Below are 12,433 nucleotides of genomic sequence, written 5' to 3'. Positions count from 1 at the left end.
AATTAAAATAGAAGAGTAGGGCCTGTGAAGACGCTATTTAAGCGTCTAATGTATGGGTTTTCCATTGGATTGAGACTTGGTTCTGTCTTTAATACTTAAGTAAGCTGATTATCTACATGCATTTCACTGAGCTGTCGTCTCTCGGCTTTGCACAAAAACCTCTTCCGCCCACGCGCGATACTGAGTCTCAATCCAATCCCCAAGTTTTCTCAGTGAAGCAATCAATTGATAAAGCCCAATAATTGTTCTTGTATCTCCAATAGCAAGCTCTTCAGCAACTTCAATGTGAGTCCCATGGAAGGAAGCAAACGAGATATGCCACTCATGACCAACAACATGAATGAGAGGGATTGTCGGAGGCTTGTGATTTGGCAACAATTCTGAGATCCGTTTGAACCACGCAGCTGTCCAAACTGATAACTGAAGTTTGCCTTGATTCGGCGACGTTGAGGTCTTGGTCTCGATGCTGCAGGCAATCGGGGCGAATTGAAGTGGTGCATACAGTGATTGATTAACGAACTGAGCTTCAGGCGGCTGATTCCAAATATGCGTGGCGATTCCGGCGATTAGTTGACTATCAGCCTCGGAATGCGGTGGATCATGAGGCGATGAGTGTGGTCTTCCATTGTTCAACCAAAGGAGCAAAGTAAAGTCAACCATCTTACTTTCGACTACTGTAGCTTTGCCATTGGCGGTTGGTAAAAAAGGTGCCGCGATCTTGGCCGACATTCCTGGTTCAATACGCACAGTAGAATGGCCTGATAAGGCATGTTTCAATAGCGGCATGTGGACATGCATGTTCCAAGATGCTTCTGAGCAATCAGAAAGCTTGCACTGCTTTGCTTCGGATCGAATCCCGTGCAGTACCTGAAGTTCTCGATTCAAAGCGACGAGAATCTCTGGGCCATCTATACCTCGTTCGTCTATGAACCAATGGTCCTTGGCTCGCTTCTCAGTTGACTTGATACTATCCTTCATCGGACCGGGAATAAACCTTTCCTTGTCGTTGATATCCTGCAATCCTTCGTATAATTCATGCACGTCTGGTTGAAGAAGATCAAGCCCATTACCCTCCAACTCGAGAGGATTGATGGGTACATCAAGGACCTGCAAACTATTGTTGTTTTTAACGGGACTCTTAGATCGAGTAGTCCTACTAGGCGAAGTTGCTCGAGAGTCTTGTGAAACAAAGGATGATTCGGATGGGGGCATATGAGGAATGTTGGTCAATCGAAGCGGAAGGCGCTCATCGTTGAAAGTAGCAGGCGTAGATGCTCGGTTTGAACGGGGAGTGGTGTCCACATCTTCCTCAGTTCTTCTCCGCTTTGGTGATGTTTTTCGAGCCGACATACTCCCATCTGAAGTCGGCGGCGTGATGTGCGACCACTGTAGCTGAAATGATGAAGCCTTGTTTGAATGCAATTGGTGGCCGTTTATTTCAGTACCAAATGAGTCTGGAATGGCAGTAAGCCACTTCTCAATGGATGTTTGGAGACCCATGAATAGCGAAGTGGAAAGTTTGAAAGAATTGTTCGGTTATTAGTGGTTGAGAAGACACACGTTCTCGATGTTAATATTATTAAGCTGCAGTGTTCGCGTCGCGCTATTGCTTTGATTTGAAATGATTTCCTGTTGGCAGGGTAACAATCGCGAGTGGGTTAGTGCGATATAATTAACAGGGATGAGGTTAACTAATAGCAGTGACCCAATTAGTATTAGTTTGCCAAGATTTTGTTCAAAGTTGCCTACCCTATGCATGACCCACGATCCATAACTCCTTAGCACGGGCAACTCTCTCCTGTAAAAAAGTTTTCCTTGGCACCCGCTGTTAGCGCTCTGCTAGGGTAGAGAATTTTTTGCAGGCTAAAATGGCAACAAAGCAGCTGTGGGGCTAACGGGACCCTAACAGCTGCCTGAAGAAAGGGATTCAGAGAGTTGACCTTTCTTCGCGACGAGTGTCTGCAACGACATTGAGCTTCGCGAGCTCTTGACATCGCCTTCGGGCGCTACTTCTCACGTGTTATTTGCGGCTTCTTCTTACCTCGACATTCCGGCTTCGCGAGCCTGCGACAATCCGGGCTCTGCGCCCCTCGACTTCCCGTACGACCGACCTCTGCAGCCCTGGCTGCCCAGACGACATTCGCGGCATCTTGCCGCTCGACACTGAGGGTCGTCGCACCCTCACCCTCACACTCACCTGCAGCTTTGCGCTGCCTCGACCGACCTCTGCAGCTTTTGCTGCCTGAACAACACCAGCAGCCCTCAGCTGCTCGACTTCTAGGGCCCTCTGGTGCCCCCTTATCTCGACGCGCGAGCCCCACATGGCTCGCTGCCCTTTTTGCAGCTCGGAAGCTGCATGACCGATCTCTGCAGTCGCATACTGCCCAGAGACCCTCTTCTTCTTTGCAGCCCCGGCTGCTGCCGGAACACGACCAGGCTTCGACAATTTGTCTCGCTGGCTGAGACCACTAGACAAAACCGCTGGGTCGAAATGGTACGGAGCTTACCTAGAGACCGTGGAATGAGGCGACTACCTCGTCCACAGAGCAGCGTTCTAGCCGCCTTGGGGTTTTCTCCTGCAAGGGTTTTCCCCAAGGATGCACGGTTCTAGGGTTACAGCTACTGGCGATCTTAGGGGTCATGGATTTCCTGCCTTAGGGTATGGAAAGCTACTTGAACTATCCGTGCAAGAGAATTCTAGGCTGGAGAGGGATGAGTTCCCGCTGACGGGATGCCCTCTTGAAAGTAATGCGCCTTTGTGCCGATGATATGCTGGATGAACTAGATGGGAGACGCTGCTGGAGGGAAGCTCTGCGAGGATCAACTGTATTGATGTCCAATGGGACGTGCTTCACCGACAACTACTGTAGGGCGAGCTACGAGTAGAGAGGTGCCTCTTGGGGGTACTGAGCACAGAAAACGCTCGAGCATGTATACGGCTCCGATCCAAGAGGCCTTGCAGATGATCCGAGCGAGAATCAGCACGGCAGCGATTGTAGATAGTTTAGCTCAGCACATCCTGTGCTCCGTTAGGAGACTTTTTGGGCCCCCCCGGACGGAAAATATACATACATACTCCTTAGCATTCTCTTTCCTTCGTCATCACACTTTCTTGGCATACAAGTGTTAAGAATGTGGCCCTGTCTTTACCTAAATCTTTGACAAGTGCACAATAAAAGATTCTTTCTGCCTGATCTCAAGATTTCCTGTCTATGTGACTTTATTAGATGCCTTGACAACATCTCGTAATCTTTAGTCTTAGGTTGCAGTGCTTGAATGCTGAACCGCGATTTCAGCCATAGCATCGTAGCGCCCTAGATTGAACCTTCGGCGCCTTCATAGCCTCTGTCACTCAGTTCAATGCTGGTGCTCTACCTTTATCGATTTTTGCCATCGACACAGAGAAAGTCTTGATTATTTTAGCTATCTTTGCTATGTAATTCCTCGATGTTGGCGCTTCTCCGGACAAAACTTATGTGTGCCGACAGCGACATCGTTTGCAGCGTAGGACATAAAGAAGAATGCCCCTCCAGACACTTTTTCTCAAAGTAGCAGCCAAAACCTTTGGCGCAATGGCAGCATCCGTACGTTTGTTTTAGCAAGTCCATATACTTGTCTATTTGCTCGATGAAGGATGTTTTCATGCGTGCTTCGTCGTCTCAAAATCCTCGGTATATTGCAGCATTCTGTTGAGCAAAGTCCAAGCGATGTTGAAGTGTCTGTATCCTTTTGCTACAAGCGCGAAGGATTTCCATAGAGAGGTTGTGTTTGAGCTCCACTTCTTGAAAGGCTTGCAATTCGGAGAGTTCCTCAACACATGTCGCCGCGGCCGAAGCGATAATTGAGCAGACGTCAGGATCTCTATCTGAAGTCAAGACCTCTTGAATGGCCCGGGGAAACACATTAGCATTTGGCCCTTCTCCAGGATGACCCGAATTTGTGAGTTTGCAAGTTGAGCCAAGTTTTGGATATTGTAATAGTCAGCAATTGCATTGACGCGTAAATGGGAGAGCAGATCCTCGACAGTTTCATCTTCAGCCAGTTCTGAAAGAGCGGATAAAAACGTGACATGTGATCTGTGTTATCCTGGTTGTGCCCGTCGTCGGAACTGGATTTGTGCTCCCTTTTCGAGCAGAGTTGGTACTTTCCTGTGTAGAGGAATGATATCATATATTAAGCAGTACTAATATGGAACTCATTCACAGTGATGATTTTCGATGTTGCTTTCTAGCAAACGAATCGAGGGGCCGCCAGCAACGGTAGTTGTAGCCCCGTACCTGAAAACCGCCGGAGAGAGCGGCCGTTAGTACCGGTGATTGCGGGCAAACAATCACTTGATGGAGTTGAATTCAGGGCCATTGCGAACTAAAGTAAAATCACTGTACTCTCCGGACCCTACTAACGAAAATAGAAAGGCGTGAGACTGGAGCGCCATCTGGACGAATGTTTGCTTCAGTCGTGGATGTTGAGTAATGTTTCATGGTGAATGCGAAATGTGCCCTGCGGTCGTGTCATTGATGGGTGGTAGTAAAATCCGGATGATTCGATATCCCGTGTTCAAGCGCTAAACAAAGCCACCGCGTCGATGAGAAACGCCTTTCCGAATTTCGCGATCAATAGGCTAGCCCTTTTGGAAACGAAGTGATCTCATCGTAAAGAGGTTAGACTAACTACAACATTTTCTTCTAATGCAACCTGTTACCATTCAAAGACATCTCAACGCCCTGTTACAATATTGTCCTAATCAAGGGTGAGAGAAGCAGACATTTAATGGGTTTAGTAATACTTGAAGCTTCTATAAAACTAGGGCATGACTTTACCGCTCCTCGTAGCATGGGGCGAAATCGAGCATCGTTCCATGCAACCAGGAATTCAGAGCCAGCCCTGGAGTCCTTGCGCACCTGCATTCCTTTGTGTTGGTAACACTTCGGGAAAGAAGCCTAGTTCCCTTATCGTCTTTTGCGGTTTACGTCCCTGGTCGGCGTCGAAGGAGCTTGTATCCAAGTATTGCCCGACGTGTAGTGACAGACAAGACAAAAAACATTAATTAACAGGATGAGGAACAATATCCATATACTCATCATCTTCAAATAATATCTAGCCCATCTCTTCCGCTTCATCCTATCATTCATATATTGTTGTGGAATACTGGAAGTGCAATATGAATTCCAAAGACACTACCCTAGGTCTCGAACTCGAATATGCCAAAACACGCTTAGTGTACCTTTGGAAGTAGATACTATACGAAGATGATAAACACGTGAGTTTCAATAGACAATTAATAGATGTTTTTGTTTAGGTTTGTAGTCAAGCTGTTGAACTTGACAAGGGTCAGCCGACGGAAACGCGGCGCGTTTCGTGTTTTAGGTTTTCTTAATTCATGAGTGCGGTACGAGAAACGCAGTGCGTTTCCATCGGAGAAATATGGGCCGAAAATGCTAGACGGTGATTGGTCAAAAACAGGAAACGCAATGCGTTTCTGCTGATAATTCTTGAGTAGGGCCGTTTGAATAAGTATGGCGATGGTGGTGCTGATGTTGAAATTGAGAGAAGTCTTTTTATTATCTAAATCTGTTGATAAGATTTTTTCAGCCAATCAGAGAGCGATATTCAGGTGGATATCAATCTGGATGTCCATTTAAGAGGCAGAGAGTTATATCGATATCGATATATATCAGTATCGATATATCCGTATAGCACAGTTGATATCGATATATCATATCCAAACACGCAGGTCTAAGAACTATAATATATCGCATGTACGGATGGATAGCCAAGATCAAATGAGCACTTGATTTTCTATCTAAAGGAGCGACGAGAGTCGGTCTCTTATCCTCATGTTCAGTCTGCCGATCGTCTAGGCAGCAGGATGCTGCCTGCGATTTAGAGTTCATGGCACCTGTGAAGTTATTCATGATGGTCGTGATCCTTGCCCTTGACAAACAACCCCCCTTCGTAGAGGCCACGCCAGCCTTGTATAGCAGCCTTACCTCTTTCGGAACGGATGTTATCTGCACCGCGTGCAGTGCACGTATGCTTGAACTAATAAGCTAGTAAGATTATTAATTTGGACCCACCACAATGTGACCGATGTAACCAATGTACAGTAAGATAGGAAGATCGATGATAAACAATTTTAACAGTGAGAGGACAGAGGTCAGCACTATTCCCAAAATGGAAGAATAGAGATCGAAACCACTCTTGTAGCCGCATAAACCCCCGCTCTTTATTTTCGGAGGAGGAATTCAAGAAGCAGACCTAATCGGCTTATATGAACGCGATCCGGATCAATCGCCTTGGGACATCTTATTACTCTTTGTGGTCGATCGGTAAGTCATCAATTTACTTTATCATGCTTTGTAAATAATGAGACTAATAGACACCATGGAGTAGAAACCTGAACTGGGCATTCCAGATTCTGTCTGTATCCTTCCAGCTCTGCCTTTATGAACTAAATCAATATGAACGTTACGTACCCCCCTCTCTTAGGGAATTCCATCCGGATCTTAGACGTTAGCGTCAACGGAGAGCATTCTGAACCTGTCTGCAACTTCAGGGTCGTACCCACTCCAGCGACATCATGCGAGTAGGTCAATCTATTAGAGTTGTGATTAGCTTGCGTAGAAATATTGATATTGCACGCACTGCGCTGTAAACCTTAAGATCTGTAGCCACGAATAGCCATGTTGTCACGCTGCGCTATAGCTGGGAGTAAAAGATTAGTAATAATAATATGGGTAGGATATTAAGAAAGAATAACTGAAATGAAGATATCATCAATGCATAAATACACCTTCCTCATCTCGTATTCACGAACCAACCATTGGCCGAAAAGCAAGGGAATAAGGAATGATGGGTCTCATGTGGGGTTAAGCTTATTCATGCCCAAGCGAATGGTATGACCATGTTCTTACATGTGTCTAGTATCCTGCCATCTCGGTTAGACACTTACCCTAGGAACGATTATTTTACGGGATGTCCTTGTGTTCCTCAGCCAGTAGCTTGACGTTATGATGCTAAATGCAGATTCGGACTTAGAGTGTTATAATTCCGTAATATCCCTCGATTACAAATAGATACATTAAAGGGAAGCGGTGAATTTGACCGGCTTATAAATGCAAGACTACTATAACTATATGTTATCACTCAAAAGAGTTCACAGTCAGACTAATTTCACACTTAGTTTATCAGATCAAGTACCTTTATACCACATTTGGTCTTAAAACATTTCTAAAGCTTTGGCTGAGAAAATGCAGAGTATTAAAATTTACCACGGACCTCCTGGCACGGGCCCGAACCCCTGGAAAGTTATCATTGTCTTGAAGGAATTGAGCTTACCATGGGAGTTTGTCTGGATACCTTACTCTGAGATCTACAAGGAACCCTACCTCAGCCTCAACCCAAACGGTCGTTTACCCGCCATGATCGACCCCAACACCAACGTCACCCTTTTCGAGTCTGGTGCGATTGTTCAGTATCTCATCGACCAGTATGACAACAAACATTTGCTCAGTTATCCGGTAGATAACCTTCAAGAGAAATGGGCAACAAACAGCTGGCTCATGGTACAAATGAGTGGGCAGGGCCCAATGTTTGGTCAGAAGATGTGGTTCACCTATTTTCATCAGAAGAGAAACGTGGAGACAGCGATTTCGAGATATGGCGAGCAGAGTAGGCGCATTATGCAAGTAATCAATGAACATTTACGAAAGCGGCGACAAGAGTTGAAGTTGGACATTGACAGCCCGGTCTGGCTGGTTGGGGATCGATGCACCTATGGGGACCTATCATTTGTCCCCTGGAACATCCTGCTCTTAACTGCCTTATTTCCAGACGAAGAGCTCAAGCCCGAAGAGAACTATCCTGAGTGGTTCAAGTGGCATCAAGAAATGATCGCAAGGCCTGCTGTTGCTGAGGCACTCAAAGAGAGAGCGCATGCGATGGAGACGATGGAAGATACAGCAGCAGCTGTTTTGCCGCAGAGAGAGGGTTAATAGTCCCCAGGCCATTGCATTGCCGTTTCGTACACTTACTTGACCTTGCAAAAGTAGGAAAAAGGATGTTACTGGTCATTGATCATGTAATTGGAGGGGAGTGAATACCGGTCTTCCGGAATTATGTGTTTACATAGGAAGCAGGTGGTCAGCTCATTGACAAGCCAAGTAGTGTGCGGATACCTACCAATGTTAGCGGCGGGACGGATCTCGGCCCGGACACTTGTTTTCTCCTAGCACTATTTATAATCGCTGATCATTTATTACCTACCTATGCATCAGATTTCCTTAGCATCGCCAAAGTATTTACTTCCATAAGAGAGCTCTACATCCCTATTGTCCGTCCTATTTTCAGTAAAAGAGGAAATTCACCACCTCTCATTGGCTCATACCCTTGTAAAATCCTCCCTCTTTCACTGAAAGAGGGACAGTGTTTTGGAGGTCCTACTCTCGTAGGCAAATGCGACATAGGTCTTCAAGGCCGCCACCAAATTTTTAGGCTAAACTTAATTCTAATATAGTTCTCTGGTCTAAAGAGCATAAAAAGTGAAGTTTTATACTTTTTGAATTAATGTTGCTGTCGCGGCATGTCATGGTATATTGCCATAGAATGACTCTTGATCAAGCGTTACAGTTCCTAACATGGCTAGTGCTCCCAGCTTCGCAAAGTTCAGCTGTCTCACCCAATGTGTTGTTAGGTGCGGGGTCTTTATGAGTGACCCCCTGGGTGCTATGGTAATTACTGTAAGTTTAAAAAAGGTAAGGTTATAAAAGAAATATTTGCGAGTTGATTGATACTAATATCAACCTATAAACTCGCGATGTTAGTGGCTGCGCCGTGTATTTGCTTCGAGATCATTTTCTTTGATGGTTGCAAGGCGACAGGGTTCGTGAACATGGATCAGTCTGCCTACATGATGATTACCTGCGGCACTCTACAGAGTACTCTGTAGTGGAGTTCTTTTTTGTGCTCCAATGTACAAGGGGTAGAGTTACATAAGGAGCGCGACCAGGCGTAGTGCATCTGAGCAAACACATCCTACTTACATGCATTCCTAAGATCTATTGAGATACCTTATCTAACAAACTCTAAAACATTCCTGCGACACGGGTCCATTCATCTATCTCGAAACATACCGAGTTACCGTCTGCAAAATATGCGAATTTGCCTATGTATCAAATGAGGTATCCACTCACTTGCAAATATACCATCTGCAGGGTGACGAAAAGTGGCAGAAGTTATCGCAAGTATTCCAGGTGTAATTAAGGACCAAACAAAGCTAGAAGAGTTTCAATTTCCCCTCCTACCATAAGTAGCATCGCTTTTCTCGCTCTGCCGAAGCCAGATGGGCTCAAGTGCTGGAAATGTCCTTACGTCGTCAAGCATGTAAAGAAGATCAAGGCACATTGTCACAGCTGCCAGCACTGGAAGAACCCACAAGGCCGTGGTAGATCTAGGCAAGTCGGTAACCAGTTAGAAGCTGAGCTTCCATGGAGAGAAGGGGTTCTTTACTAACGCTTTTTCCCATCCATACGGGCTAGCAGATGGTTTGAAGTTGGCCACAAAACAGTCTGGTATGCTCGCATGGGGAAACAGACCAGAACCGCTATCGACGATTATTCTGTACCTTCTCACCTGAACCCAGAAACGCGAGCACATTTACGGGAGGTACTAGAAAGGGAGCAAAAATACCAGGATGATGAAAAGCAGCCACGTATTTACGGCAAAGCACTTGGCGATGATTCGTTCGCAGGTACGAGTCTCTGGTTGGAGCGCACGTGGTGGCCAATCATCTACAAGAATGCTCGGAGGGACATATTACAGGAAATGACTCGGATTCCGTCCTTTCGTAAGATCGATTTCGAGTTCAGTTCCAACTTCGTCCTCAGTCAAATCCCGATCTGTGCATACCCCAGATGCCTACTAAAAGCTAAGGGGGGTTCAAACTTGGGAGCTGGCAGCGTACAGACACCTAAACCTAGGGGTAGGTATGTGATGAACGCTGTAAAAGGTATGTTGTAATACTAAGAAAAAGAGGCTCCAAAAGCCTATAATCTTACCAGTAACCCTATCAAATCTAGCTAGTTTTCCCTCAACAATCTTGCTTAGGTATTCGTCAATGATCCTTGCTATCCCCGTGTAAAGCTGCAATAGCATATCAAGTCGTCCATTTTGTCTAGCAGTCAGACCTGCGTATATCGATATCCACCGAAATCCTGGCCCTTATATCGATATCCAGATAAGTGGGAGAAATTATCTGGATATCGATACATCCAGGTAGATATCCATACAGCCACATAGCCACTTTAGCAAGGTTGATATCCAGATAAACCACATATAATTCTTGTAGGCTAGAAGAAAGAACAAGAAAGTACCTTAATCTAGAAAGTCCTCTGCCTCTGTTTCAACGCTAAATTCAACAGCAACGCTGGAAATAACGCCCCTGCCACCGCGAGACTTGGGTACAATGATACCCTCGCGCATCCAGTTGCCCACACACTCAACCTTCGCCAGGTTCTCGCAGGTCATGCTCTCTCTATCCCATGATAGCGTACGCCGCGCCGATGAGAAGTGAGACTCAACATCAGATGATTCAGGAGGGATTGAGAGGATATCAATTGCCATGCGGGATAACCGCGGATATGCTTTCCTTTGATCTCGATGTAGCCACCACTGGAGAGGAGAGCCAGTTATCCGGGTCGGTGGTGCATCAATAAAGGTTTCGAAGTCATCGGCGTCGTCTAAGATAGGACCAGTAACAGCAATATCGCTCAACAACTCATCCAGCTCGTTATGCTGCCTCCCAGAGGAAGAGGACACATCTAGAGGCACCCGCAAGGATTCTGGGATTGGCGCGGCATTATATTCATCTAGCCAAATTTGCTGGGCAGCAGCAATAGCAGGCGCGTGCCAGGATTCTTGCCAATTCCGCTCAATGTATTTTCTTCGTTTCGAGGGATCGAGAAGGAGTGCGGCGGCATACACAGGTGTCTGGTCTGATAAGGTGTAGTACTTATTAAGTACAAACCAGCCCATATCGATGCAGTGTACCATGTGGGGATCATGGTTTTCCTTTGAACTATAAAGCTCCTAAATAAGACAATTAGTTAGCCGATCAATTAGATAAAAGAAAAAACATCGCCACCGACCTTATACTTCTCGTACTGTCGCAATAAAACATCCATTATCGAGAGTGATTGGGAGAGTGTAGATCGCGCCCCTTCGGCCAACAACGTAGTTGAGGCAAACGGCTGTAGGAAACGATGCGTCCGTTCAATAAACTCCCACTCTGAAGCTAGCAGGATATCGTCTTGAAGCTCTCTATCATGGTCAATTAGGAACTGTTTTACACGGGATTGATACCGCAGAAAATTATCCAACAATCGATACCATGAATTCCAGCATGTGGCATTATCTATGCCTAGTCGGAGCTTTATTTCATCGTCCCATATAGCCGAATGAAGCGTAGATTTACGTATCCAGACCGCGATGTTGTGTACTTTCCGTAGGGGCACGATATGCTGCCATCCAGTGAAGTTCTCAAGTATACGATTGCCTCTTCGCGAAGCTCTTCTTCTCTGATGGGCTTCATCTGTTCTTGTTGTCTGTCCGGCGTCGTGCAAGGTGTCGTAGAACTGTGCAAACAACTGATCGTTTGAGGTATCATCGGTGGCATCAAGAGCGGCGATTAGTGCCTCTTTCGAAGACGCGAGAAGAAATGCTTGGAGGGATAGGTTAATAATGTGGGCGACGCAGCGGATACGGCGCTTAGAGGGATCAAACGTCAACTAGCAACCGATTAATCCTAATCCAGAGATAAGGGAAGGGCTATCGTACCCCATAGTCGTCTCGTAACCGCCGTGAGAGATAAGACAAGCAGGTATCATTTGAAGTGGCATTATCCCCTACATGGTAGCCCACTTTAGAAGCAATGCCGTACTTTGCCAGTGTATCGATAATTAGAGATGCCTGGGTTTCACCACTATGGCTATAGCGACACTCTGGCATCGCTAGCAGTGCCCTTTGTGGCTGATAATCCTGATCAACCCATCGCGCAGAGATGGCGAGTATCCCATGGCGATGGGGCGATGTCCAGAGATCAGAGAGGATATGGATCTTTGAGATGGAAGCTTCAAGAGTTGCCATGAGCTGAGAAGAATATAACTCATACGTGGCATCAATTAGTCGCATTAGAGCACTTCGGTTGGTCACTAAAAGGTCCTCTATAGCAGGATTAGCTGCTAGCATAATCTCTTGCATCTCATCCCAGTTAATTGCTGAGAAGGCAAGCCGGCGGCGTGTGATTAGGCTGATTATTGCATCTAAATACCGATCGCGGTCGAACATACGGCGGAGAGAGACATCCGAGTAACGAGAGGGAAAGAAAGCATCAATCCGAGGGCGTGTGGCTTCCCTTTCATCATCTAGAACATCAGAA

At 46.1% G+C, this 12,433-nt stretch overlaps 4 protein-coding genes across 4 annotated transcripts; 2 read left to right on the top strand and 2 right to left on the bottom strand.

Annotated features, from left to right (window-relative positions):
* Positions 1-43: 43 nt before the first annotated feature.
* On the bottom strand, positions 44-1,612 carry BKA55DRAFT_572174 (uncharacterized protein). Its single transcript, XM_046193123.1, has one exon. It carries the CDS (start codon positions 1,498-1,500, stop codon positions 124-126), a length of 1,377 nt encoding a protein of 458 aa, XP_046048110.1. The 5' UTR covers positions 1,501-1,612; the 3' UTR covers positions 44-123.
* A 1,227-nt stretch (positions 1,613-2,839) lies between these two features.
* Positions 2,840-3,046, top strand: BKA55DRAFT_572169 (uncharacterized protein; the record flags this gene model as incomplete). Its single annotated transcript, XM_046193122.1, has 1 exon — positions 2,840-3,046. A coding segment is annotated over one exon (207 nt), but the record flags the coding sequence as incomplete, so codon positions are not given.
* Positions 3,047-3,419: 373 nt separating this feature from the next.
* BKA55DRAFT_595139 (uncharacterized protein) lies at positions 3,420-4,435 on the bottom strand (the record flags this gene model as incomplete). The annotated part of the gene is made up of 7 exons (XM_046195756.1): positions 3,420-3,658; positions 3,737-3,861; positions 3,903-4,032; positions 4,065-4,148; positions 4,185-4,227; positions 4,278-4,333; positions 4,381-4,435. The coding sequence occupies 7 exons, from the start codon at positions 4,433-4,435 to the stop codon at positions 3,420-3,422; spliced, it is 732 nt and encodes a 243-aa protein (XP_046048108.1).
* Positions 4,436-7,250: 2,815 nt separating this feature from the next.
* BKA55DRAFT_514149 (glutathione S-transferase) lies at positions 7,251-7,994 on the top strand (the record flags this gene model as incomplete). The annotated part of the gene is made up of 1 exon (XM_046187951.1): positions 7,251-7,994. The coding sequence occupies one exon, from the start codon at positions 7,251-7,253 to the stop codon at positions 7,992-7,994; it is 744 nt and encodes a 247-aa protein (XP_046048107.1).
* Positions 7,995-12,433: the final 4,439 nt, after the last annotated feature.

The sequence above is a fragment of the Fusarium redolens genome, assembly GCF_020744475.1.
Source record: "Fusarium redolens strain MPI-CAGE-AT-0023 chromosome Unknown BKA55scaffold_10, whole genome shotgun sequence".
Classification (NCBI taxonomy): domain Eukaryota; kingdom Fungi; phylum Ascomycota; class Sordariomycetes; order Hypocreales; family Nectriaceae; genus Fusarium; species Fusarium redolens.
The sequence above is the reverse complement of the archived record's forward strand: the minus strand, read 5'-3'. Positions and strand labels throughout refer to the sequence as shown.